Below are 25,204 nucleotides of genomic sequence, written 5' to 3'. Positions count from 1 at the left end.
TGTCATAGGTTCGCCATCACTGGCCTAGGAAATGTAGTCAATAACATTGTAATAACCATGTACGGTGTCATGTGGGTACTAGAAATATTGGGAGGAACACTTTGTAAAGAATGTGACTGTCTAACCACTATGCTGTGCACCTGCAACTAAGATAGAATAATATTGAATGTGAACTGTAATTGAAAAATAAAGTAAAAGGATGTAAGAGAATTTCATGGAATGCAAATGTAGAACATACAGTTTGGCCTTAAGGAAACTCATTTAAACACAGCCTTGGATGTTTAAAAAAACAATAATAACAAAAAAACCTGACCATTGCCAACATTGGCAAGGATGTGGAGGAACTAGACTTGTCATACATTGCTGGTGGGAATTAAAAATGGTATAGCTACTTTGCAAAACAGTTTGGCAGTTTCTTTAAAAGTTAAACATACACCTACCATACTATCCAGACATTCCATTCCTAGGTAGTTACCCAAGCAAAATGAGAATTTATGTTAGCACAGAAATATGAATAGTTACAGCAGCTTTATCTGTAATAGCCGAAACTGGAAATGGCCCAAATGTCTACAATTAGGTGAATCAATAAACATACTGTGCTATATCATATAATAGCAATAAAAAGGAATCAACTCTTGATGCACAGGACAATATGGATAGCTAATAATGGTCAGTAAAAGAAACCCCTGACCACCACCACCCTCAAAAGTAAATGCTGAATGAATCTACTTATATAAAATTTTAGAAAATGCAAGCTTTTTACAGTGATAGAAATTCCTGGGATTCCCTCATGTAGAAAAAAAACAACCCATTTCTAATGGTTGTCAGTATTGTTCTGGACTGAATTGCTGGAAGAGATTCACAGGACAGATGAGTGGAATGGATAAGACAAGGTTTTTGGACTTGAAAACTTTTTATCTTATTAATTAATGTATTTATTTTGGAGTAGAAAACTTTAAAAAATATCTTATTGATTTTTTACAGAAGGGAGAGGGATAGAGAGTTAGAAACATCGATGAGAGAGAAACATCGATCAGCTGCCTCTTGCACACCCTCTACTGGGGATGTGCCCGCAACCAAGGTACATGCCCTTGACTGGAATTGAACCTGGGACCCTTCAGTCTACAGGCCAATGCTCTATCCACTGAGCCAAACCAGATAGGGCTGGAGTAGAAAACTTTAATCAAAAATTTTTTTGCTATAGAGTTTTTATATATTTTGGATATTAACCCCTTATCAGATAGAACATTCTAAATGATAGCAAGAAAAAGAAACTAGCCTCAGAAATAAACACACAGTCTTCTACTTGGGTATTACTTTGGGTCAATGTGTTTCTAGACTCCACCAAAAGCCCCACAAATAATATAAAAACATCCAGATTCCCCTCAACAACTTTGCAGGGTAAGGCTTCGCCCTGTTTCATGAAACAAGACCAATGTGTCAGTTCAGTAATTTGTCTATCCTCTCCCTCTTTTTATTTATTTATTTTTTAATATATTTTATTGATTTTTTACAAAGAAGAAGGGAGAGGGATAGAGAGCTAGAAACATCGATGAGAGAGATCGATCAGCTGCCTCCTGCACGCCCCCACTGGGGATGTGCCCGCAACCAGGGTACATGCCCTTGACCGGAATCGAACCCAGGGCGCTTGAGTCCGCAGGCCGACGCTCTATCCACTGAGCAAAACCGGTTCGGCTCTCCCTTGTTTAAAAATTGCCACAGAGAATCAAATGTACTAAGCAAAAATAAAAAAATAATCTATATCTATATCTATCTATATATCATCAGTGATTTATTGGAGAGAGCACCTAATTTATTATAAATTAAAGAGGACCTATGAGTTGGACAGTTTCAGAACTTCTCTGTTTTTCTACTTAAGTCACGTGGAAATGTATGCATTATCTGCATAGAATCGTGTGAGAAGACCAGTTTAGTGACCTTTTAACCATCTTCTCTTTCTTAAGGTTTTCAATATCAAAAATCTCTTTTCGCTCTCATAAATGTTCTTGGATTACTGTACAAAGATTGCAGGGGACCTGAGCCTTACAATGACCTTATATAACTTTAAATTGATGACAAAGAAGAATATTGAGATCAATATCTCTGAACTGATGCTTTGGGCAGTGACATGGAAAAGAGATTGATCAACTTACCATGAAACATAGTTTCTGTTGCTACTAAAAGTTTGAAAGATAGCCTCAATATTAAAAAATGATCTTGAATAAAGCAATACTGTTAGTATATCAAAGCACCATAACTGATAAGCTATTTAAATTAAAAATACAAATCTTAAGTTATTTTCCCATAAAAATTCATCAATTAAAGTAACTTTTAAAATGTCATTAACAGATTCATGTTCAAGGTGGTTTTCTAATTAATGACAACTAAATCCATAATACACCTGGTCCCAAGTAGAACTATCCATACTAAATAAAGCAGCACATGTACCAGAGACCTTTAATCATTTGATTTAAAAAAACTTCATGTTTTAAGAACAGATTTAGGTTTACAGAGAAATTGCAAATATAGTACAAAGAACCATTTGATTTTAAAAGCCAACCTCATTGGTCATGAAGGGGCTGCTATCAGTTCACCATCATCCTTCCTGGGTCCCAGAGCCAAGTGCACCAGGTAAGAAGGTGAGTCAAGTCTATCCTGCAGCTAGAGTCACAGATACCTCGATCCAACCTGATCGCATCTAAGTCCTCTGTCTCCTCTACAAGCTACCCAATTCTAAGATGTCACAGCTAACAATTCTCTCAAATCCACTTCTCCTGAAAAGGAAAGGGAAGAGGGGAAAGGGAAAAAAAGAAAAAGGGAAAGAAAGGTGATTTCCAGGCTTTGGAAAAATACAACCCATTTATTTATTTCCCTTTCATAAACAAATGACATAAATTATACCCTGGATCTAGCTTAAGAAACTTCAACTCTAAAATAGTTAAAAAAAAAAACATTACCTCAAAATTTCCTAGGAGACTAAGACTTGTTATAGGTGGAGCACTAGAACTCAGAAATGGTTTTTCATGAATTTCTGGGTCGCCTTCAATGTTTAAACAGGGCCGAGGACTAAAAAAAAAAACAACAAACAAAAAAAGCAAATGGACATATTAACCAAAATATTTTCTAATTTACTTTTGCATTAAATTAATATGATTAATTTTACTTAAACTACCATAATAAAAATTAATTTTAACAAATTTTAAGATGTTAAATATCTAGCTTAACATTCTTGATTAGATTTTATAATCATTGTTATAATATTTTATAAAGAATATATATAACATCCTGGAAGTTTTCATGGTGGAATTTATAACATATCACGTAGTGGCATCTGCTGGAGATATATAATAATGCAGTCTCCTATATCAGTTTTTGTTTTCAGTGAAAAATGAAAATACAAAGGCAAAATTATCTGACTAAAAAATGACAGTATTATATGTCAACTTGGAACAAATGCTGAGGCTTTTTGCAAATGAGTGTAAGGCAAAAGAGGAGGTGAATGACTGGAAATATACAAACCCACTTAAATGTTAAAATCAATGCTAAAGATTTGTTCATGTAGTATTAATTTCTCCCTAACTCACCCTTAATAACTGCATGTGTGACATCACATTGAAAATGATAACCAATTGAAAAAGATTTCTGTTAAATTTGTGATTTTTAGAGCCAACATTATTAATTGTAAAAGGTCAGAATTTTGTGTGATACTATTTCATACACACAAATGGATTTTAAGGAAAATACCTTCTAGACGATAAGCTTTTCAGATGCGGTAATGAAGAATCCAGATCAAAGCAGCCTGACTGTGTCTTTCTTTGAGGAACCTACGGTCAAAGTAATCATTTGTGATATTAAAAAAAAAAGACTATAATTTTTTTCTTGAATTGACAATACTTAACAAATAAAAGCTAACTGTATCTTAAAATAATAAACTTTCTCCCAAAACAGCTTACTTAAGATCATGTTCTTTATTATATACTAGAGGCCTGATGCATGAAAATTCATGCAAGAGTAGGCCTTCCTTCCCCCAGCTGCCAGCACCAGCTTCCCCCTGGCACCCAGGACCCGGGCTTCCCTCCTACAGCCGCCGGCAGGCACCCCGGACCCAGTCTGGCTTCCCTTGGGCCACCGACAGGCACCCGGGACCCGGGATGGCTTCCCTCTGGCCCTGGCTTCATCAGGAAGGACGTCCTGAATGATGTCCGGGAGACATCTGGTCTAATTAACATATTACCCTTTTATCAGTATAGATTGTTTTTATGTTCTTATTTTATTAACTAATATGGGAAAAATGGGATTAATAAAAGCACTTGTACTAGGTTTTTATTATTTTTTAAGAAGCAGAACCAGTTTTTTCTAAAACCAAATCCTACATGGAATCCCCATATAATTATAAGATGTTTTTACTTTACATACTTCTGTATTTTGGGAGCAGAAATAAAAGATTTATACGTTTAAAATAAAAAGGAAAAGAATAATTAAATGGCGATGGGAGCCTGGGGTGGGGCCAGCTGTCTTGCTCCTTTGCCCATTGCCACCACGCTGCACATTTCTAAGACCCTGGGGCTCCATAGCCAACAGATTTGAAAAATACAGCACTCTGCAGTTTGAAGCACCGTTGTATACCAGATTACATTTAACACAAACTACTACCTAGATCAAAATATCCTAAAAATGAAAGATCCAAGTGTAAATTAAAAGTAAAATTATGTACAACATGCAAGTTAGATAGATATTTCTAGAATTAATATTAAGCATATATAAGTATCTAAGTTATCAGTCTAATTGGTGACTACAAAGAAACAGATGACACTGAAAATCTAAACAACTTCAATATTTTTTTAAATGTGCACAATCTTATCAAACACAGTATTTTCAAATATACTTTATTGATTTCAGAGAGGAAGGGAGAGGGAGTGATAGAAACATCAATGATGAGAATATTGATCGGCTGCCTTCTGCACATCCCCTACTGGGGATCGAGCCTACAACCCAGGCATGTGCCCTTGACTGGAATCAACCAGGGACCCACTGAGCCACACTGGCAGGGCCACCTCAATATTTCTGAGAGTTGTGCAAGTACACCATGCAATTTTTTTGGAGTCAGCACTTAATGTGAAATTTTCCATCTAAACTCTCATTCTTGGATTCTAAAAAAGTATCTATCTTTATTTCTTCTAATACTGCATTTTCCTTATTTTATCTGTCCTCCTTTTAGAATTTCTACTAGACTTATATTGAGCATCTCATTTTATCCTCCATCGCTGTCATATTTTACCATTCTCTTCCTTTCTATGCATCATTCTAAGTGCTTTCTTTTGTTTTTTTTCCCCCTAAGTGCTTTCTTAATATCTGTCTAATCCATACACTAAATCTCTATTCAGCTCCACTGTTTAATGCACCTGTATGTGTATGTACACCTGTGTATACTTCAATTATAATAGTTTTTCATATTAATAATGTGATTAGTTCTCTTTCAAATCCACATGCTCTTTCATCTTAACCCCTGTTTTCATCATCCTTTATATCTTAGAATATTTTAAACAATTACTTTTAACTCTCTTTTCAGGTTGCTCTGATAGCAGGATTCCTAAATGTGAATTCTCCCATTTCTTGCTCCTTCTGATTCTTTTGAGGTGCTCTGTAGTGTTTTTCCTCTGAGATAATCTCCAGCAGGAGTTATTTTCCAAGAAAATAAACCTTTGGTGCCATGGGGTATAGATGTGGAATAGTTTTGTGTTTCTTCTGCTAGGACTCAATGGATTTTACCGGTTTCAATTTAGTCTATGGTTGTTGCTTAGCTAGATGTTTCTGAACCTCACAGACAGCACAAATTCAGAACTACCCTGAGTGGCTTAGGTTTAAGGCAAAATTCTTTTGGGGGATTATTTTCCTACCCACTATACACCTCCCTGTTGCACCCTTAAATAAACAGGTGATTTTCCCTTCCTCTCCCAGTTCTAGAAGGTAGTTCTCCCCTGTTTCTAGTTTTATGAGGAGTTTGGTTTTCAGGACCCAGCTATGACTGGAGCAGATTTGCCGCCTTGACTCCTGTCCCACGAAGGCCATTAAACCCCAGCACTATCTTCAGTTCAGATACCCGAGAGGGCCGTAATTTGTCCCAGTTAGTACTCAGAGGTGTACCTTTCTTGCTGTTACACTGTATTATGTATTTACAAGTTGTGCTGTCTGATCCAGGATTTCTGTGTTTGGGAAGGAGGAGGCGGTCTTCCTGTATCAGCTCCGTGCACTGTATTGAATGGAGTCTATAGTGCTGCTCACACCAGAGTGCTGCTGATAAATGACTGGCAAACATTTCAGATATTTGCAATTTCTAAATATGAGATCAAAGGAAAATACTTACAGGACTTGAAAGAAGAGGCAAGCCAGTCCGAGGATGAAAGGCTCTGGTTACGGTTCCATCCAAGGAATGAAAATTATGTTTCTGCCAGACAGTTGAATGTTTCAGTGGTATAGTTTTCTGCTAGGAGAAGAATTAGATTTCTATGGTGATTTTTTTTATGTTAGACTTATTTCTACTATCTATTGAGGTATTATATCCTTGGTGGTAAAGGTAATGATCTATATATCCGTATCTTTACACACACACACACACACACACACACACACAAATCAGAAAACAATGTCTAAGCTTTTTCTAAGATGCTAAATAAATTCAAAGAAAGTATTCTAAAGAAAGTATGTTCAAATACCTTATCAGCATACGGTCATATTTATGAATACTTAGATTCTAGCATCTAGAAAGGTAAATTTGATTCTGTTTATTTGTGAAAAAACTCACCAGTAGGAAAAATAGCATAATATTCTAAAATATAAACCTATGTAAATATCAAGAGGCATTCTCAGAGGATATAAGTTGGTGGGGAATGATACAGCAATATAATAAACATAAATTTTAAAATATATCTAATATAGTCACAGTACCATGTTTTTGAAGTGATACAGGAAATAGGCTAATTCTTAAGACTCTAGGTAAGTTTATACCCAAAGATCAAAATTTCATAAAAACACACGAATAAAAATCAGAAAAGACTAATTTGGGTTCTAACTCTACCATTTACTAGCTTTGTGATGTTGGGCAAATTAACTTAACCTTTCCAGGTCTTGGGTTCTCATTTGTAAATTGGAGTTAATAACAGAACATAACCTTGGCCGGGTAGCTCAGCTGGTTAGAGCATCGTCCCAATAAGCCAAGGTTGCAGGTCCGCACACTGACAGAACAACTGATCAACAATAAGTTAAAATAAATTTTATTTATGACTCCTATTTACTCTCCAGCAATGGTTCATAATATTGAAATAAACAAAAAAGGGGCAACAGAAAGAATGTACCTAGCATTTGCTCTTCAGTGAGTGGGTTATTTGCAATGATATTAATACTAGTTCTGTAGCAGGATTATTACATCAACTTGTATGTTCTATAGATAATGGGCACCTTGCGCCTTATAACTAGACCTCCTGTAAAGAAAGTCCACACCAAAACAGATGTTTAAGAATTATATTTGAAATATTAGATATTACTTACCAACACCTCTGTATTTTTCAGTTGGTCACATGTAGACAAACAGCCATTTAAACTCTTTCTCTGAGGACAGTTTTGAAATTTTTCATCAGTTGAATCTTCTTTCTTATCCTGTTTGTTTTTTAATTGGTCTTGTCTTTTGCATTTGAAATCTTCCTTATCCTTATTGAGATAATTTTCTATACTATTAAGTTGCATATTTTGCTCATATGTTGTAGGCCTTTTTAAGTCTTTATTTGAGCACTTGTTCTCACGTTTGTTCAAATATCCAGACATTTCCAATGTAGTAACTTCTATTTTCGAGTCATTATTTTTGGGCTTATCAAATTGGTGATTGTTAAAAGATTCTGGGCTACAATTTTCATTTTGAATTATTTTTTCCTTATTCTTATTTGTGCAAATCTGTTTGTCAACACCATGGCCATTTGAATACCGTTTATCAATTCCATTGCTAATTTCTTGCTCCTTAAATGGACACTCAGAAAGTGTATTTTCCAACCTGATTGTCAAAACTAACTTATCTTCTTTGCAATGGGACATATTTGAGGGAGCCGATAAACTAGTGGCTTTGTTCTGTATCCCCTGAAATGTACTTTGGATGCCTTCAGTAGGATTGTCCTGATACAGATTTCTTCTCATTTGAGGTTTCGAAGAGGACTTGACTTTACTATTGCATTTAAAAGAACTAAGAGATTTAGTAGGTATTAAGCTTTCCCCTTCATTGCAGTCTTCTAATAAGGAACATTTTGTATTAGAAATGGAAACAGAGGCATCATCCTTGTTTTTCTTCAACAAATTTTTGTCTTCATATGAACTCCTAAACACTTTAGAAGGAACCAAAGTAGAGTCATGAGCGTTGAACGATTGCCGGGGTATACGTGATGCTGCTGGGTCAATGTGCTCCAAGTGCTGAGCAATCCTTGCAATCACATCTTGCCGCTCCTGGAGTAATGAGCCTATTAAAGGGTTCGTCTCCCCGACAGACCGATGAGAATAAAGACCATTAGCAGTACAAGTTTCACTTCGAGGAATTTCTGGCTTTACTCGAATCTTCCCCTCACTGCTGTCTTCTGAGGAGGTAAGCTCTGGACTACCGAAAGAAATGGAGAAAGTCTCTTTACATTTTCTCACATTTTCATTTTCTTGTGAAACCCGGAAAAGTTTTGAATTAACTGAACTAGACTCTTGAGTATTAAACACAGGTCCAGAAACATGTGAACTGCTTGGATCACAATGGATCAAATGCTGAGCAATTCTTGCAATAACTTCTTGTCGATCCTGAATTAAAGAGCATACTAAAGAATTAGTCTCACCAACTGACTGCCAGGAACTCTGGCGACTGGGGACACTGGAATCAATCATTGAAAATGATTTTAAAGTCCTCTCTGATGTTTCATGTGACTTTTTATCTCCTGTACCACTGAAGCCCACAAGGTTGGCTTGACAAGTTCCATAGTCAGATTTACTGCCAGTGCCTGGATACAGTTTGCCATTTTTGACAGCTGCAGTGTATTCTGGAGGGGTGCCACTCTTTGCATGTAATACGCTTTCAGGTGCCACGGTCCAAGTCTGCTTGCTACACACACGCTGTGAACTGTTTGTACTACACTGTTCTGCTTCGTTAGAATTGTGGTGCTGATGGGCTTTAAGTTCATGTTCTTGAATTCCTTTCTCATAAAGGCCAATATTAGTATGAATACTACACGTCAAAATTGGGTAATTAGATTGTCTGGGCAAGGACTGAACGCTGACTTTCAAGGCCACATTGTGAGAAACATTGGGAACAGGAAACACATGTTCAATTGGAGTCTGTGAAAAATTCCACTGCAGGTCGACATCAGCAGCACTGATTCTAGAATCACACAGAAAAATATGGAATTCATGGGTTATGAAAATCATTACTGTATATTATTTTTAAAAATTTTAAACAGTCATATACTTATCTTTGTTTGCATTAATTATGATTGAGGTTTTGCTTTTGGCTACTTTGCCATGCATGTCATTCTGACAAAACCAACAAAAGAAGTATAGATTATGTTTCAAATACTAGTAGAGATGATCTTCTTTTTAAGAACACTAGACCGACCACCACGTAAGCATTAAAGCTCAAGAATATTATAATTTAAAATGACCTGTCAGAGCAGAAAGAATAAAAGGACTTTGTATTTACCACTAAATAATTGGATTCAGCTAATTCTATTGTGCAAGGTGATTAAGAGATACTTATCTCATGGCCACCTACCTAAAGAGACAATTATAGATAGTTGTTCAGCAGTTTGTATGTGTATAGTTATCAAAATGGCAAAAATTAAGAAAGCCTGCCATTACAGAAATTCAGCAGCCCTGAACGTTTTTCTACTTTATTTATAATGGCAGCACTAAGTTCAATGTTGGTTCTATAAACCAAGCATAAAAGTTCTCTGCAAACTATTTCACATCAAATATAACCTGAGAAACAAAACTCATACTGATTCATATCAACATTTCTGTAACTTGTTTTGAGAAAAATGCCAGTAAATTTTATCCACTTATATTTAGAAACGAAAGAAATAAAATACTGAAAAGGTAAAATATCATTCAAGAGCTAACCAATGCAGTTGAATACACACTGCTCTTTTTGTGCCTACACATACCTGTAAAGAATATTTCGTGGAATAGCACCATGAGAAACACTCAGCCAAGCACTTAACTGAGAAAAAAACACAAATGAGCGGACAGCCAATAGAAGGGTCTTCTCTTCAATAAATCGATCGCTACTCCTAAGGGAAGTAAAAAAAAAAAAAAGCATCATCTAAATGTCAGCAAGTAAGTCAAAATAACTGAGTTTTTGATAGAGAGAAGCTGAAACAAACATACGCCTCAGGATGTCTGCTTTCAAGAGCATAGCAGTAGATTTACCGATTGTCACTTGAAGTTATAACTGTACTAAATATCTACAGTTATATCTGTACTAAGTGTCTACAGTTATATCTGTACTAAATTTTACTACATAAATAGAGGGATTCTGAAAAAGTATATATTATTACAATATTATACAAAAAGTTGCGGGAAACCTGATTTACCAAGGACAACTTGAAACTCAATTGTACAACTTACTGTCGAGGAACTGGCTCCAACACCCATCTTTCTAGTAATAATGCGTCTTGCTTAATTGCAGGGTCGTTGAGGTCCACACCGTCCGTGGTGGGCCCCTCGTCACTGTAGCAGCAGTCTGGCAGCAGCATCACCTCCACCATGATCGGAAGGCTGTTCTTCCACAGCAGCGCGACCTCAGACCTGGTTCGTCTGGCTTGGCGACACTTCGAGAAAAAGAATATAAGCCAAAGGTCTCAGTAAACCCCACAAGTGTATATTTTACTTTGAAAATTATAATTGTAAAGTACATATCTGTATGAGAATGAGTCATCAACTGTAGAATTCGCTTAGATTTGCCTATTTAGGTTTCCTCACTAAATAATGAATTCACACCAGTGAGCTCTAAAGTTCAAGGATTGGTTTTGAACAACATTTATGACGCAAATTTTCTGGTGGGGAGGGACATCTTTGCTCTTTCTTGAGGTGGCCTAGCATTGCCTAGTTTGTTAATTACATCATCATTACAGAGGAAGCGAAGACCAAAATATTACATACTCATTTTCATTAAATGCTTAATATATACAAGATTAAGTCTATACAATATATACCAGTTAAAATCTTTGGACTACATTTAAGAAACTAACTGGGGGAAAAAATCCTTACGGCAAATTAGTACTTACCAAAATAAATATTTTAACCGTATTTTATCCCTAAACATTAATATGATAGCAAAATGCATCCACCCATTTAAAAAAAAAGAAATATAGAAATTTGGTTAATGTGGAGAAAATAATTATTAACATCAGTCCACTAAATAAATAAGAACATAAAGTCGATGAGCCAGGGCTGAGACTCTAAAAGAAAGAAAGCTGAATCAGCAGCAAATAGAATGTTAAACCTGGTGTGTGAGAAGGCAGGTCTGAAATGGGCTGCCCACCTGCCTGCTGATCAGCAAAACTACCCAGTGCCTCCCAGAGCTGGTTCAAGAGCCAAGGTTGCTGGCTATGGTCCAGGTTTAGGATTTCTTCGTTACGGCTGTGACCGATTTTATATTTAAATGTGGGCATTATAATTGCAGTGTAACAAAAGCGATGACAGAACCTGTGTAGTTTATATAAAAGGTAAATAAAAAGCTCTCAACACACAATTCTTACCTGGGCCAGCTTGTCACTGCACTCATGTTTGGTGGTTACTGGGTAACAGGACTGGGCTGGAGGGCAATGGAAACTTTCTGAACGACCTTTTACAGAACATTCAGGTGTGCGTCCTTCTGTTATTAACAAGGCCAAGGAGACCAAGAACTCCTCTGCATCGTATTCAAAATATTCATCTAGGGTATCTGGTATTTAAAAAAGAGAGAGAGAAAAAAAAGCCCTTGCTTTAATGAACGCTCTTGATAAGAACTCATCTTTTATGTCCAAAATAACTGTCACATTCCATACTCAAGTATATTCATTAACAAAGGACTGAAAAGAGAATAAAAATGAGGCAATTAAACTCCTGATTCACAAGGTACACAGAGTCAGGAGATGATGCATAATTCAAAATTCCAGTTAAGACAAAGCTGGTAAAAATTATGGCATAAAACTGGTTTTATGCAAACTTCAGTTAAAATACCAAAGATTTAGGAATGCCATTTTTAATCCATAATTATGTTTTTGGATGTCAAGTATAAGAGTTTTCACACAAAAGCCTTCAACACTAGCCAAAGGTTAAAGTGTTTTATTGTGTCACCGTTTAGGCTGAGATGTTTTATTACTATTATTAAATACTAGAGGCCTGATGCACGAAATTCGTGCAAGGGCCTTGGCTCCAGCCCCCGCCACCATGGCCAGAGCCTCTGCCGTCTCTGCCTCAGCACCTGCCCGCTGCGGCTTTGTTCGGAAGGAAGGATACCCGGAAGGATGTCCAGTCTAATTAGCATATTACCCTTTTATTATTATAGATCAGGAAAATATGCAGATCCAGATGCATGCCTCTTCCCCTTTTCTCCCTTCTCCCTTCCTTAACTAGTGCCTTATTTCCGAAGCCCTAACTCTGTGATGTGGACACTTGTAGCCACAGGGATCTTCTCTGCCTTTCCTAGGCAGTAGTAGCAGTTTCAGAGGGAGAAATGCTATAATTATCCAGCAGGCAGTGCAGGCCTGAATTGCTAGACATAAATTGTGATATTTTTTGGTTACTACGCAGTTCCAAACAATCTAACCTGCAGGTATTTTCACTTATTTTCAGTAATTTTTCAATTTCTTACAAGTGCTCTAATTTTTAAAAACAGATTACTTTCAAAATTTCTATCTTGCTACACAGATTGAACATGCATGCACATGTACACACATGTGCACACACAAAATTCAGTTTGTTGTGCAATCCAATTAAGCAACATATTTTTTTAAAAAAAAATATATTTTATTGAGTTTTTACAGAGAGGAAAGGAGAGAGATAGAGAGCCAGAAACATCGATGAGAGAGAAACATCGACGAGCTGCCTCCTGCACACTCCCCACTGGGGATGTGCCCGCAACCAAGGTACATGCCCTTGACCGGAATCGAACCTGGGACCTCTCAGTCCACAGGCCGACGCTCTATCCACTGAGCCAAACCGGTTTCGGCAGCAACATATATTTTAAGTATGTGCCTGCTATACTGTGTTAGGCCCCAGGTGGACAGAGTGCTATATTTTACATAGCTCTTAATCTTTTACATAGCTCTTAATCTATTAAAGACAAAGAGAAGACTGCAACTTTTAATATATTCCAAAGAAGTTCAGATTGTGGTAAAATTTTGCAAAAGAGATAGCTGTTGAGCAGAACCATGAAAGAAAAAGTGCAACCTGAGTGGAAAATGTGGAAATGGCAGGACTGGAGATGGACCTGAGCAGCCTTGACAAGGGAGCCTGGAGAATGCCACTCACGCAGGCTCACCAGGAAAGAAGGAGCCTTGAATGCCAACTTGATTGAACTGGTATTTTAAGACCATTTAGAAAGTTTCCTTAAATTGACCATTTATAACACCTACAATAAGAGCTAACAATTAGTGACACTGTCAAGGTACTACCAGTTTTAAGTACTTTCTACACATGAACTCGTTTAGTCTTCAGATCAGCTCTAGAAGGTGAGAACAATTACCACCCTTTTATGACAGCTGAAGCACAGAGAGGTTAAAGAAGCATCTGTGTAAGATCACTGAGCTAAAAAGCAGCAAAGATGGAATTTGAACCTATACAGTCTGGCTCTAGAATCTAGATTCTTAACCACCCCATACATGTCTTCATTCACTCTGGGTATAAATTTTGTTTCATATACTTTAATATTATGTTTATAAAATTATAAATGAAAATAATATCTATTCAACATATATCTCAATAATACATTTTGGAATATTTATGGTATAGAATTAGTTTCCAGGAACAATACCCTAATCTATATATATAAAAGGCTAATATGCAAGTGTCCCCTTGGGAGTTCAACCAGAAGAATGGGAGTTTGATTGCTCACTATGACATGCGCTGGCCACCAGGGGGAGGTACACAACATGGCAGGCAACCAGTGTTGGTGGTGGGGCGCTGAGGGAGCAAAGGAAGGAGGAGGCAGAGGGGTGGGGGAGGCGGGGAACCTGACTGGCCCTGATCGTGAGCTAGGCCTAGGGATCCTACCCATGCACGAATTTTGTACACTGGGCCTCTAGTTTATAAAAATGTGCCAATGGGGGGAAAAAGAAGAGGTCTCTACTTTCAACTCTCCTCCAGGGCCCAATGAGGTCATACATAAATCAGGCGTTTCCTGTGTTCTCCTGGGACTCACCAAGGTAAATCATGGTGTCCTTCAGAGGGGAGCAAAAGACGTAAAAAGGACTCCATTCAGTCTCTTGCTCTGCTGCTTCTGCAGGTTTTCAAGGCCAGTTCAGGCTTACCTTGGGCTACATGGCATGCTAGCTCCTAGGATATTTCTCTGGGCTCATCCTGGTCCCTTCCTCAGTTTGTGGTATAATTCTGGGGAGCTAAGAACTGTGGCAGAGCAGTGGCTCCTGATCTATGGAATGCTGAGTGGTGCTCAGCTGTCAGCTACCAAGGGTGGCCCACAACCTAACTAATGTCTCATATTTATGTGCTACTTAAAAAAAAAAGTATAGTATTTCTACTGCTGAGAGAAAACTACCCAGTCAGATTAGGTAGGAGGGGGAGGGCATGTGTAAAGGGGAGTATGAGAGAGTGTTTTTGTTGTCTTTTGGGCTAACAGGACCTTTCCCTCATTATCCTTATGCCTGCAAGAGTATAATTCATCTCCAAAGCACCAGTAGGAATGGCTTACTTATACATTAAGAATCATCACATTTAAAGCAATAAAAACTGCATTATTATAAAAAAGAACTTTTGAATAATACAACATTTGACTAAAATTGGGTTATTTTGGTCATTATCTCCTCAGATAGTAAACTCCAAAACCATGATCTGAAATCCTTTGAATGACTTATTGAACTTAGTCAAGTAGTGAATATTTATATGAAATATTTGAAAGAAAGATTAAAGATGACAGCAGTTATCTATTAGTTAGCTATGTAACTGTTACATAAGCATTGCAAGGAACAGTATGAACCATACAATGGTATTATGAAACACATAAAATACTACCTACGTGCATGTGACTATGTGATGACAACCTTTAGAAATTTGTCAGGAAAAATTTATGGGTGTCTGAATTTTAATTAATGAGAATATTAATCATTAGTCATTAGAAAAGTTGCACAGTTTAAATTTGATAATGCCAACCTCTAAAATACCAGGGAGCAGAGTTTACTGTAGTAAAGAATATGAATAGCAACTGGGAAATATCATGTCATGCTAAAGAAAACTCAATAGATATAACTTGATATTTTGATGATATTAAAGACAAACACAACATAACTTACTCCAGAAATAAGTTATGATTTCAGGACCTCTACAAACAATTTACCTTTACAAAAACAAAAAGTGTTTCAAATCTAGACAGATGTGGCGAGGCTTACCTACTAGTTACACATTTTACAAGAGATAAATGATTTAGAAACTATAACATTGAAGAAAACGAAGAATTTTATCATGTTCCACAGGCTATGAGAGACAGGTCATTGGGGATTGGAAAGTAATCAATCACAACATCATTCGGAGCCCCTCTCCTCCAAGACCTCCATGAGGGCTGTGCTTACACCACCGTCTGGCTGAGAGCCGTGTCTGGACTTGCTGCTTTTTAGTGACATGCTCGCCTGGCTCTGGAGTTTACCCATATTCTTAAAGTTTGCCATCTTTTCTGTCCAACAAAAAAAAGGTGAACAATTTGGCCACTGGAAAAACTGTGAACAATCAGAGTGGATCCACAGACAAATCCACTCACTTGGGAAGTAAATTCTTCATCACAGGGTTCAAGAACAGACTGATAAACAATTGTCAGGGGTGTCATTGAAGGGATTTAAAAATGTTTATACCAGTTTAAAAAAATGGAATAAACGTAAATGTCCAATAATATGGGACTGGCTCAATATACTGTGATACATATCTAAAATAAATCCACTTTTGACAAGATATCTACAGTGTAAGCGAAAACACAATGTTTCATAAGAATGTTGATTATGTGTTCATGGTATACATAGGCATACATGCAGTGAAAGATATACATACTAACAAACTATTATCAGTCCTATAAAGCAAACACACAAACATAAACTGCATATTATTATTATTATTTAATTGGTTTTAGAGAGAGAGAAACATTGATGTGAGAAACACTGACATGTGCCCTGACGGGGAACAGAACCTGAAACCTTTGGGTGTATGGGACAATGTTCCAACCAACTGAGTCACATCCTCAAGGGCCATAAGCTAAATTTGAAATAAATTACTATTGTCTGACTAGGATTAGATAAATGATAAGGCCTATTAATTGAAAAGTGACACATAAATAAAAGCATTACCTAGTGTCATGTACTTTAATTAATTAGTTGTTGTTTTGTAGAACCCCCACTATGTTTGGTTACTTAACATAGGAATTTGTGACCTTCCTCTTTCCTCTTTCCTCTTGGAGCTTGTGGAGGCCTGCTGGGAACAGGGCTTGTAAAACAACAAAGTGTGTGGAAGGCTGGGGTCCAAGGCTCTTTTGCAGGCTATAAGTGGGGTCTCTGGAACCAGGAGGAGCACACAGCTCTTCTTAAAACGGAAGGTGTTTAGAAATAAGCCAGTCAGAGAAAGACAAATACCATATGATCTCACTTATATGTGGAGACTAATGAACAAAATAAACTGATGAACAAAATAGGAACAGAGGCATGAATAGGATATATGGAACAGACCCACAGCTGTCAGAGGCGAGGGGGTACTAGATGAAGGATTAACCAAAGAACATATATGCATGACCCATAGACACAGACAAAAGTGTGGTGTTGGCCAGAGAGAAGGGGCAGGGGGCAAGAGCTGGGTGGAGGTGGGCAAAGTGGGGCGTGCGGGGATGGGGACATCTATAATAGTGTAAAGAATAAAATAAAATAAAAACAACTGAAGGTGTTTATGCTTGAGATGAAACTGAATTCTATCTAGGCAAGAGATGTGCTTATGTGTACAAGACAAAGAACAACACAGTGACTCTTGGTGGCAAACCAAGCAAAACCAGAATAACCTGGGGAAAGGTAACTCGTGCTCATGGAAACAGTGGCATTGTTTATGTCAAATTACAAAGCAACCTTCTTGCTAAGGCCATTAGACACAGAATCCGTGTAACGCTGTACCCCTCAAGGATTTTAAAATGATTGAAAAGCAAATAAATACAAGTGGATATGTTCTATTATAATATATATATGAATTTATGAAGACATACATGGGGAATTGTGAAGCACACAGGTTCTAGTGTTAAAGACTGGAACTTAGCAGTCTACAAACACTTCTTTTATTCTCTTTGTAAATATAAACTTTAAAAAAACTCTCACCAAGATATGTTTATTGATTTGAGAGAGAGAAACACCAACTGGTTGCCTCTTATATGTGCCCCAACTGGGGATCCAACCCACAACCTAGGTATGTGCCCTGACAGGGAACTGAACCGATGACCTTTTGGTATACAGGATGACGCTCCAACCGAGTCACACTGGCCAAGGCTTTAGAATAACTTAAAAAAAAAATTTGGGTAAAAGCTAGACTCTCATATTGATGAGAAACATATATGGATGGATCTGAGGATAGGTGTTAAGAATTAGCAGAAGAGGTTATGCTCAAAGAATAGGACTTTCAGTTGACTTAACCAGTCTCTAGTAGGTATTAAGACTGCATTTATTCAACAAATACTCATCATACACCTACTGTGTGCCAGGCACTTTCCTAGATACTGAGAATTGGAGCTTACATTCTAGTGGGAGCAGAGAAAAACAAATTAATAAGAAAAAATCAGATGGTGCTAAAGTGCTGTGCCATCATTGTCAAAAGGGTGATGTGAGAGTGACGTATGAACGCTGTATACTGAGTGTTCAGGGGAGGCGTTTCGGAGCAGATAATATTTAAGCTGGGATTTGAACAAGAAGCTAGCCTTTTGAAAAAGAGGGGAGAGAGTGTTCTGAGCAGAGGGTGTAAGGTGAGGATGAATGGGTAACGTGTCTGGAACTCAAAGGAGGTTGAGAGAGGCTGGAATGGCAGTGGGAGAGAGGGAAAGTGGGAGGACATGAAGTTTAGAATGGTGGCCAGGGACTGGATTGGATAGGGTATTGAAGCTACAAGGGGTTTAGATTTTATCCCAAATGCCATGGAAAGCCACTGAAGGGTTTTAACTAGAGAAATGGTATGATCTGGCTTACATTTTAAAACCATCACCCTGGTTGCTATCTATAATAATAAAATCGTAATATGCTAATTAGAACGGACAGCCAAACGACCTTCCAGACGAAGCTGGGGCTCTGAGGGCCGAGCCCCTTGCACGAATTTCATGCATCGGGCCTCTAGTGTTGACAATAAAACAGGAAAAAGGTTCAAAGTAGGTAGATATACTAGTTAGGAGGTCACTGTAGTTGTGCAGGATTGGGGTATAGTTTTGGGAATCATTGGCATTTGGAAAGTGTTAAGAGTCAAGAGTTACCCAGAGGAATATTTAGGAAACTCCTAATAGAGCCTGGGGCCCTCCAACAAGAACCATTCGGGTAGATGATGAACCACTACAAACAGCTGTCAAATATGGTATCTTGAAAGACACAAGAAAAAAAAATTTTCAAGGAGGGTGTGGTTAATGGCATCAAACACTGGTGAGGTTTAATAAAATATAAACAAAGAAGAGGCCACTGGATTTGACAATAAGGAAGTCATTGGTGACCTTGACAACAGTGATCTCAGTAGATGGTGATGATGGAAGCTTGGACAGATGTCAATTATTGTGAATCGTCAATTATTCTGAAGGGTATAGATGATAAACACAAAAGCCTACTTTCCCTAGTATTCTTTGAACACAATGGCCATTCATGTCTCACAATAGCCCTTTCTATAAAAGCAAGATAAGTATTAAATATGCAATATCATCATTCTTACAAATTTGCCAAACCCTGAAACAGAAAAAAAGACGTGCCCTTCTAAGTCTATGGGATAGGGGCAGGAGAGCCTCCTTATGGCCATGAAATCCATTCACTAAATCTTACTAATGTGTTTTTTAAAGTTGTCTTGGACTTCAATACCTCCTTTTTAACCTCAGGACAGTTACCTAGGTAGGCTCTTATTGCCTCACAACCTGAATTACCACAACAGCCTCCTAGCCACTGAATCCAATGTAAACTCTTAAGCCTGACACGAGGGCCAGGGCCACCACACAGAGCACTGACAGATTCAGGTGTGAACGGTGCGGCTTGGAATTAATCACAGGTGACCCTGCTTAAGACTCCACCTTCGAAGTCTCAGTGGTCTCCCCCTTTGCTTCCTCATCTCATCTTTTACTGCTCCCTACATGCTCCCTCTGTTCCAGTCCAACTGTTCCCGACATGACACTCTACTCATTTCCCACCTGGTACCATTGCTTACTCTTTTTTTTAGCTATTGGACATGCCTTCCTCCTCTCCTTTTCACCAATTAGGAGCTTTCTGAAGAGCTTTCCCGACTCCCTGTTTTTTTCACAAAAGACTTCTTTCCAAACCCATTTCCACCCTGATCTTTCACTTACTTTGCACTCCTCCCCAGAACTCACGTAAGCAATCTAGGCTATCAAGGGTTACTTCACGGTGCTGGCGCACAACCTTAAGGTCATGAATTTCACCACCATGTGGGTAAGTTTCACTCTGTCCCATGGACAGACTGTACTGCTAACTTCAGCCAACCTTCTTGCAAACTTGGGGCACTGATCACAAGTGACCGTGAAAAAGGAAAGGACAGGTCAGTGCAAATCAACCATCACTTCAGGAAAAACGCAGCACGCTTACAAGCTCCCGCCCTTTTCTGTATAATAACATTCTTAGTATTTCATAGATGCACAGGAGTTAAATTCTACATACATTGAAATATTTTTGGTTTCTAATCTTATGTTTCAATCTCAGAGTTATATGTTGTGTGTTTCTGTTTTGACTGAGAAAAGGATCTTAGAAATCATGTAGCCTCATCTGCCTTAATTCTAAATGAAGAAAATAAGGTACAAAGACATTAATTTTCGTGTTCAAAGCTGTCTATTGCAAGCTAGACTCCAGGTTTCTTCACTTCTTGACTCATATACCATGAGTCCTTAAGCAGAGAGTAAAATCCAATGTTGACTTTAGTGACAAGTGCAAAAAATAGTGGCTACGGCTGTGAACAAAACAGCAATTTTAAATGTGCACTATTATTTTATGAATATTGGTTGCACATAAATATTTTCACATACAGAATAATATCTTCAAATACAAAAATATTCTTTATTTTTTTCGTTAAGCGACAAAAAAATAAATTGAACTTTAAAAAATACTTAGCACTCTATTATGAAAAAAGCAAAGTGATCTGCACACAGATGTATTACAGATGGACTTTTAAAAGCAACTTTCTGGACATGCATGTGGTTTGTTTGAATTCAACCAAATATTTCTGCTGTACATTGACATTATACAATAACCGCTGAAGTGAAAATTATGATTAAAGCATTGCAATGTTCTGAGGTGCCATCTGAAAATCTAAGTCATATGCATGCTTTTAATAACAATCTAGCCCTGTGAAAACTGGCTCTAAATTTTAATTGTCACATAATCCAAACATTCAATTTAAACAAAGATGATCACCATCATTTTGAGTTGTGAAGTGTTTCATCGGGTGCCTCTTCAGTTTAATTCTCATGATGTAGCACAGAGTAACAGGTAAGAGCATGAACTGTGAGCTCATGCAATCGGCTCTGCTACTTGCCAGTTGTTCAGCTGTGTACAAGTTATACAACCTCTCTTTGCCTCAGTATTTTTAATGTATTAAATGGGAGATAATAAGTATCGACCTTCAGAGGGTAGTTACAAGGATTGAGTTATTATTTATACAATTTTTAGGATATTGCCTGGCACCTATGAGCACCACATAAGAGTTTGTTATATTTAAAATAAGAATAAATGCAATGATGTGGTGTCTTTCTCTTACTTTCAGATGAGGAAAAATTTGTAAAATCATTTGCCCAAGGTCACACACATTATTAGTAATTGGAAAACCTTCTCTAAGGGAAAGTTCTTAATTCTCAATTACAGAAGCTCGTATTTTTCATTTCACACAAAAGTTACTCCAGAGTCTACCCTACCAACTCAGGGCATAGATTCTAGAGAGCAACTTAGACAGACATATTTTCAAGAATTCCTGGTAGTAAAAGAATTTACATAGCTATTCTTTTCTTTCTGTCTGTCTTGCCTGTTTAAAGCCCTCTCAGTTTAGATATTATGGAAAAGGCCTAGATCACATATGGTTCCAGAAACAGCAAGAGGATATCCCACTTAGAAACATTATCCTCAGAAAGCTTGGGAAAACTGTACAATTACATCTGCTTATAAATAAAGCATTTCAAAGTTCTGTTTTGTGCATAAAAGCACTTAGAGTTAATTAAAACCAAGCTTGGTCCCTTTATCATTAAAGAAAATTGAACCGCTTTTGTGAGCAAAAAGGCAGGAATAAGATTTAAAAAAAAAAAAAAAAGGCTGAGACTTGGCTTTTGTAGGAATTCAGGGATTACAGAACTAAAAGGAACCTTCATGCATTTTTAGTAACTTACAGTGAGGAAATTGGACTTCAGAGAGGTAAAGAGATTGCTCAGACACACACAGCAATAATAACAACATGAGGCCTTAAACCAGATCTCCTGTTTATGTAAAATGTTAGACATTTGAGGACTTATTTCCAAATCTCATCTCGTCTGCCTACCTAAATCCTTCCACCCTACCAGTGCAATTCCAATTCTGACCCAGGGAGGGATCACGGTGGAAAATCAGCCTTATGTATTTGCTGGCTTGGTATCCGGGTCATTCTTGCTGCGCACTCTGTATCAGTTAGCCGGCCTCTGGATGTCAATTCTGGTTCTAGTATAAAACATCTTGGTGTCTGGTTCCCAACCCTTGTGAATCCTAACTGGACCTCCAGACTACATGGCTACTAGTCCGCACTCTTGCCAGAATGCTTTCTCTCTCTGCTCGGATAACCGGTCTGGACCTTATCTTTTGCCACTGAGGCACAGGTGCTTACCTACCTCAGGTATGTTTCCTCAATATCCATTGTATCTAGTATGGATTCTGATATGCCATGGCCACCCAAATTAAACCTGACACGTTCAAGGTTGCAAAAGAAGAGTTGTGAATGAGTTAGAAAACACCAAAGAGGGAAGCAGGAGTGGAAGGCATGAAAAGGAGTTAAAGAATACACTGTTACAAAGTGAGTATTTTCCAATGGAGAAGTTGAAAACTCTTCAAACTTCTTTTTAGTCCCGGATTTCAGTGAAACTTCAAGTCAAGTGGGAAGCAGATGCAAAGAGAGATTCTCTCATAAGCTCCATGTGTTCCCACTCCAGGTATCACACAACTGTCATTTAGGCTGTTTGTCTCTAATCAGACTGTAAACTCTAGGTGTGCAGGAGCCTATTCATCGTTCTATTTACCAGTGCCTAGGACAGTGCCTGGCATATAGGAGAGCCAATGAATACATAAACAAAATGAATGTATGCTTACATGTAGTTATACAGCTAATTAAAAGACTTTAGCACTTGTATATCTACTTCAGATCCATCTGTAAGCATGACCAACTGTGAAGAATGCAGATGTTATAGGACAGGTAAACTCAGGTTATTAGCCCTATAACCCATGGCAGGCTGCAGGTGGTCAGAACATCAGACAATGTACAGGAAGTTCTTTTAACTTCTATTTTACTGTGTTTTTTTAAAAAAAAATAATTTAACTTATTCACACTGATATTTTAATAAATATGTTAACCCCTCCCCTCGACACACAGACCCCACTAAAACAATATTATGTATGTTCCTGGACTTTAGTCAACAGTGTCTCAAGAGAATTCATTTTCTTAATTCCAATTTGAAAGCTAGTTCTGTCATCTGATAATTTCTCCTCTAAAATGCTGAAAGCAGGTAATTTTGCGGTCTTATAAATTTCATCACACTAAATCTCACAGAAACTAAAGAAGAAGCCTTAGCTAATCCCCTAATCACGAATTCTCTATCATGAATAATTAGCACAACTAGTATAACCAATAGAAATGAATGAGAGAAAAACAGGCTTAGTGACTGGACATGTGGGAATTGGGAATTTCAATGATTTTCAATGCTCTGAAACGTTTGTTAAATTTTTCTGACACTGCTGCTCATTTTGTAGGCATTCTATCAGGCCCAGACTAGTGTTTTGCAAATTTTATAAGTAGGTTTATAATTGTGAGTACACGAAACAGTGTATTCTAGTATTATTATTTATTAATTATTGTATTATTTTTCATACAAACAGCTGAAAACCTACATTTGCTCCCCTGTATATACAAAATTTTAAGAGAACCTAAGAGAATTCTAGAAGCCTAGAAGGCACTCCTTTGACATGAGCTATGACAGTCCTTTTGTAGTCAGAATCAAGCCACACTGAGTTCCTATGTTCTCTAAGTTACTTACAGCCAAGTAACAGTATAAGTACTCACCCTCTCCCACCTTCACAAATACTGCCTACTATAAAACAACAATTTTCTACCAATTAGAATTTGTTTACCATCAATATTTACTACTGTAATAAAAAATACAATGCTATATAGTTTTAAAAATACTATTGGAGATTATAGCAAAACTTTTCAAAAGGCATATATTTTATGCCATTTAAATGGCTTGGGTGATTATATTATAAATAGATTAAAAGCTTACATGACTCAGAAATATGGCATTTCTGATTAGTATTTACATATCTTCCATTAAAATTATTTTAACTAAAAATGCTGCAAAACTGAAAAAGGAACAAAGACCAGATAGGACAAATAGAAAGGAAATGGTAAGATACCATCCATAGCAATAATAACCTTCAATGTGAATGGTCTAATTAAAAGCAGAGATTATCAGAATAGATTAAAAAGCAAGACACAATTACATACCACCTAAACAAAACCCACTTTAAATTATAGACATAAATTGGTTGAAAGATGAAGATTGGAAAGATATATCATGTTAGCATTAATCAAAAAAAACTGGAGCCCGGCCGGTGTGGCTCAGTGGTTCAGCATCGACCCGTGATCCAGGGTCACGGTTCAATTTCCAGTCAGGGCACATGCTTGGGTTGTGGGCTCAATCCCTAGTAGGGGGTGTACAGGAGGCAACCAATGGATGATTTTCTCTCATCACTGATGTTTTTATCTGTCTCTCCCTCTCCCTTCCTGTCTCTGATATCAATATATATATATATTTAAAAATATCCTATATAATAACGGGTAATATGCAAATAGACTGAACAGCAGAACAACTGAACAACCAAAGCATAATAGGCTAATGATATGCTAAGGCTGCTCAACTGCTCGCTATGAGGTGCACTGACCACCAGGGGACAGATGCTCTGACCGGTAAGTTAGCTTGCTGCTGGGGTCCAGCTGATCGGGGCTGAGAGAGATGGGCCAGACACCCCTGGGCCCCTCCTGCAGACCCTCCCCAGCCTGATCGTGCACCGGTGGGGTCCCTCAGCCTGGCCTGCACCCTCTTGCAATCCAGGACCTCTACGGGGGATGCTGGAGAGCCGGTTTCAGTCCAATCCCATAGGCCACACCCCTTGGGAGGGCTCCAGACGAAGGCTCATGGCTGGCAAGAGCTGCTGTGGCTGCTTGAGCGTCTCCCAATCGTGACTGATTGGGTATGAGCCCGCAACAGGCACAGTGGGGCCGGGATGAGTGGGAGCGGCAGGTAGGAGCTGCAGGCGGCATTGGACTGTGGACTGTGGGTTTCGGCCTGATCCCTGCAGGCCACCCAGAGGGACCCCACCTGTGCACGAATTCGTGCACTGGGCCTCCAGTTTTAAGTAAAAGAAATAAAGCTGAAGTAGTTGTATTAATATCAGATGAAATAGACTCTGGACAAAGCAAATGATGTTGCGAGTAATAATGATGGCCATTTCATAATGGTAATGAGGCCAATCCATCCAAAGAGCATAAC

The 25,204-nt window shown here is 37.9% G+C and overlaps 1 protein-coding gene across 11 annotated transcripts in view; it reads right to left on the bottom strand.

Annotated features, from left to right (window-relative positions):
* Positions 1 to 25,204, bottom strand: part of FAM214A (family with sequence similarity 214 member A) — an 86,662-nt gene that overhangs the window by 9,706 nt on the left and 51,752 nt on the right. For 9 of the 11 annotated variants that reach the window (XR_001512575.1, XM_015558917.1, XM_015558919.1 and 6 more), the window contains 7 exons: positions 11,772 to 11,956; positions 10,639 to 10,841; positions 10,176 to 10,301; positions 7,546 to 9,394; positions 6,365 to 6,484; positions 3,745 to 3,824; positions 2,958 to 3,066 (listed from right to left, as the gene is read on the bottom strand). Coding sequence is in view for 9 of the 11 variants with exons in the window: in XM_015558917.1 (XP_015414403.1) it covers positions 2,958 to 3,066; positions 3,745 to 3,824; positions 6,365 to 6,484; positions 7,546 to 9,394; positions 10,176 to 10,301; positions 10,639 to 10,841; positions 11,772 to 11,956 (2,672 nt within the window). In the remaining 2 variants the exon portion in view is untranslated. Of the gene's footprint in view, positions 1 to 2,560; positions 2,775 to 2,957; positions 3,067 to 3,744; positions 3,825 to 6,364; positions 6,485 to 7,545; positions 9,395 to 10,175; positions 10,302 to 10,638; positions 10,842 to 11,771; positions 11,957 to 25,204 lie in introns of all 11 variants that reach the window. The other 2 variants (XR_001512576.1, XM_015558914.1) reach the window with 2 other exon arrangements.

The sequence above is a fragment of the Myotis davidii genome, unplaced genomic scaffold (genome assembly GCF_000327345.1).
Source record: "Myotis davidii unplaced genomic scaffold, ASM32734v1 scaffold132, whole genome shotgun sequence".
In the NCBI taxonomy this organism is placed as follows: Eukaryota; Metazoa; Chordata; class Mammalia; order Chiroptera; family Vespertilionidae; genus Myotis; species Myotis davidii.
Note: the sequence above shows the minus strand (reverse complement) of the source record. Positions and strands in the feature narration are given on the sequence as shown.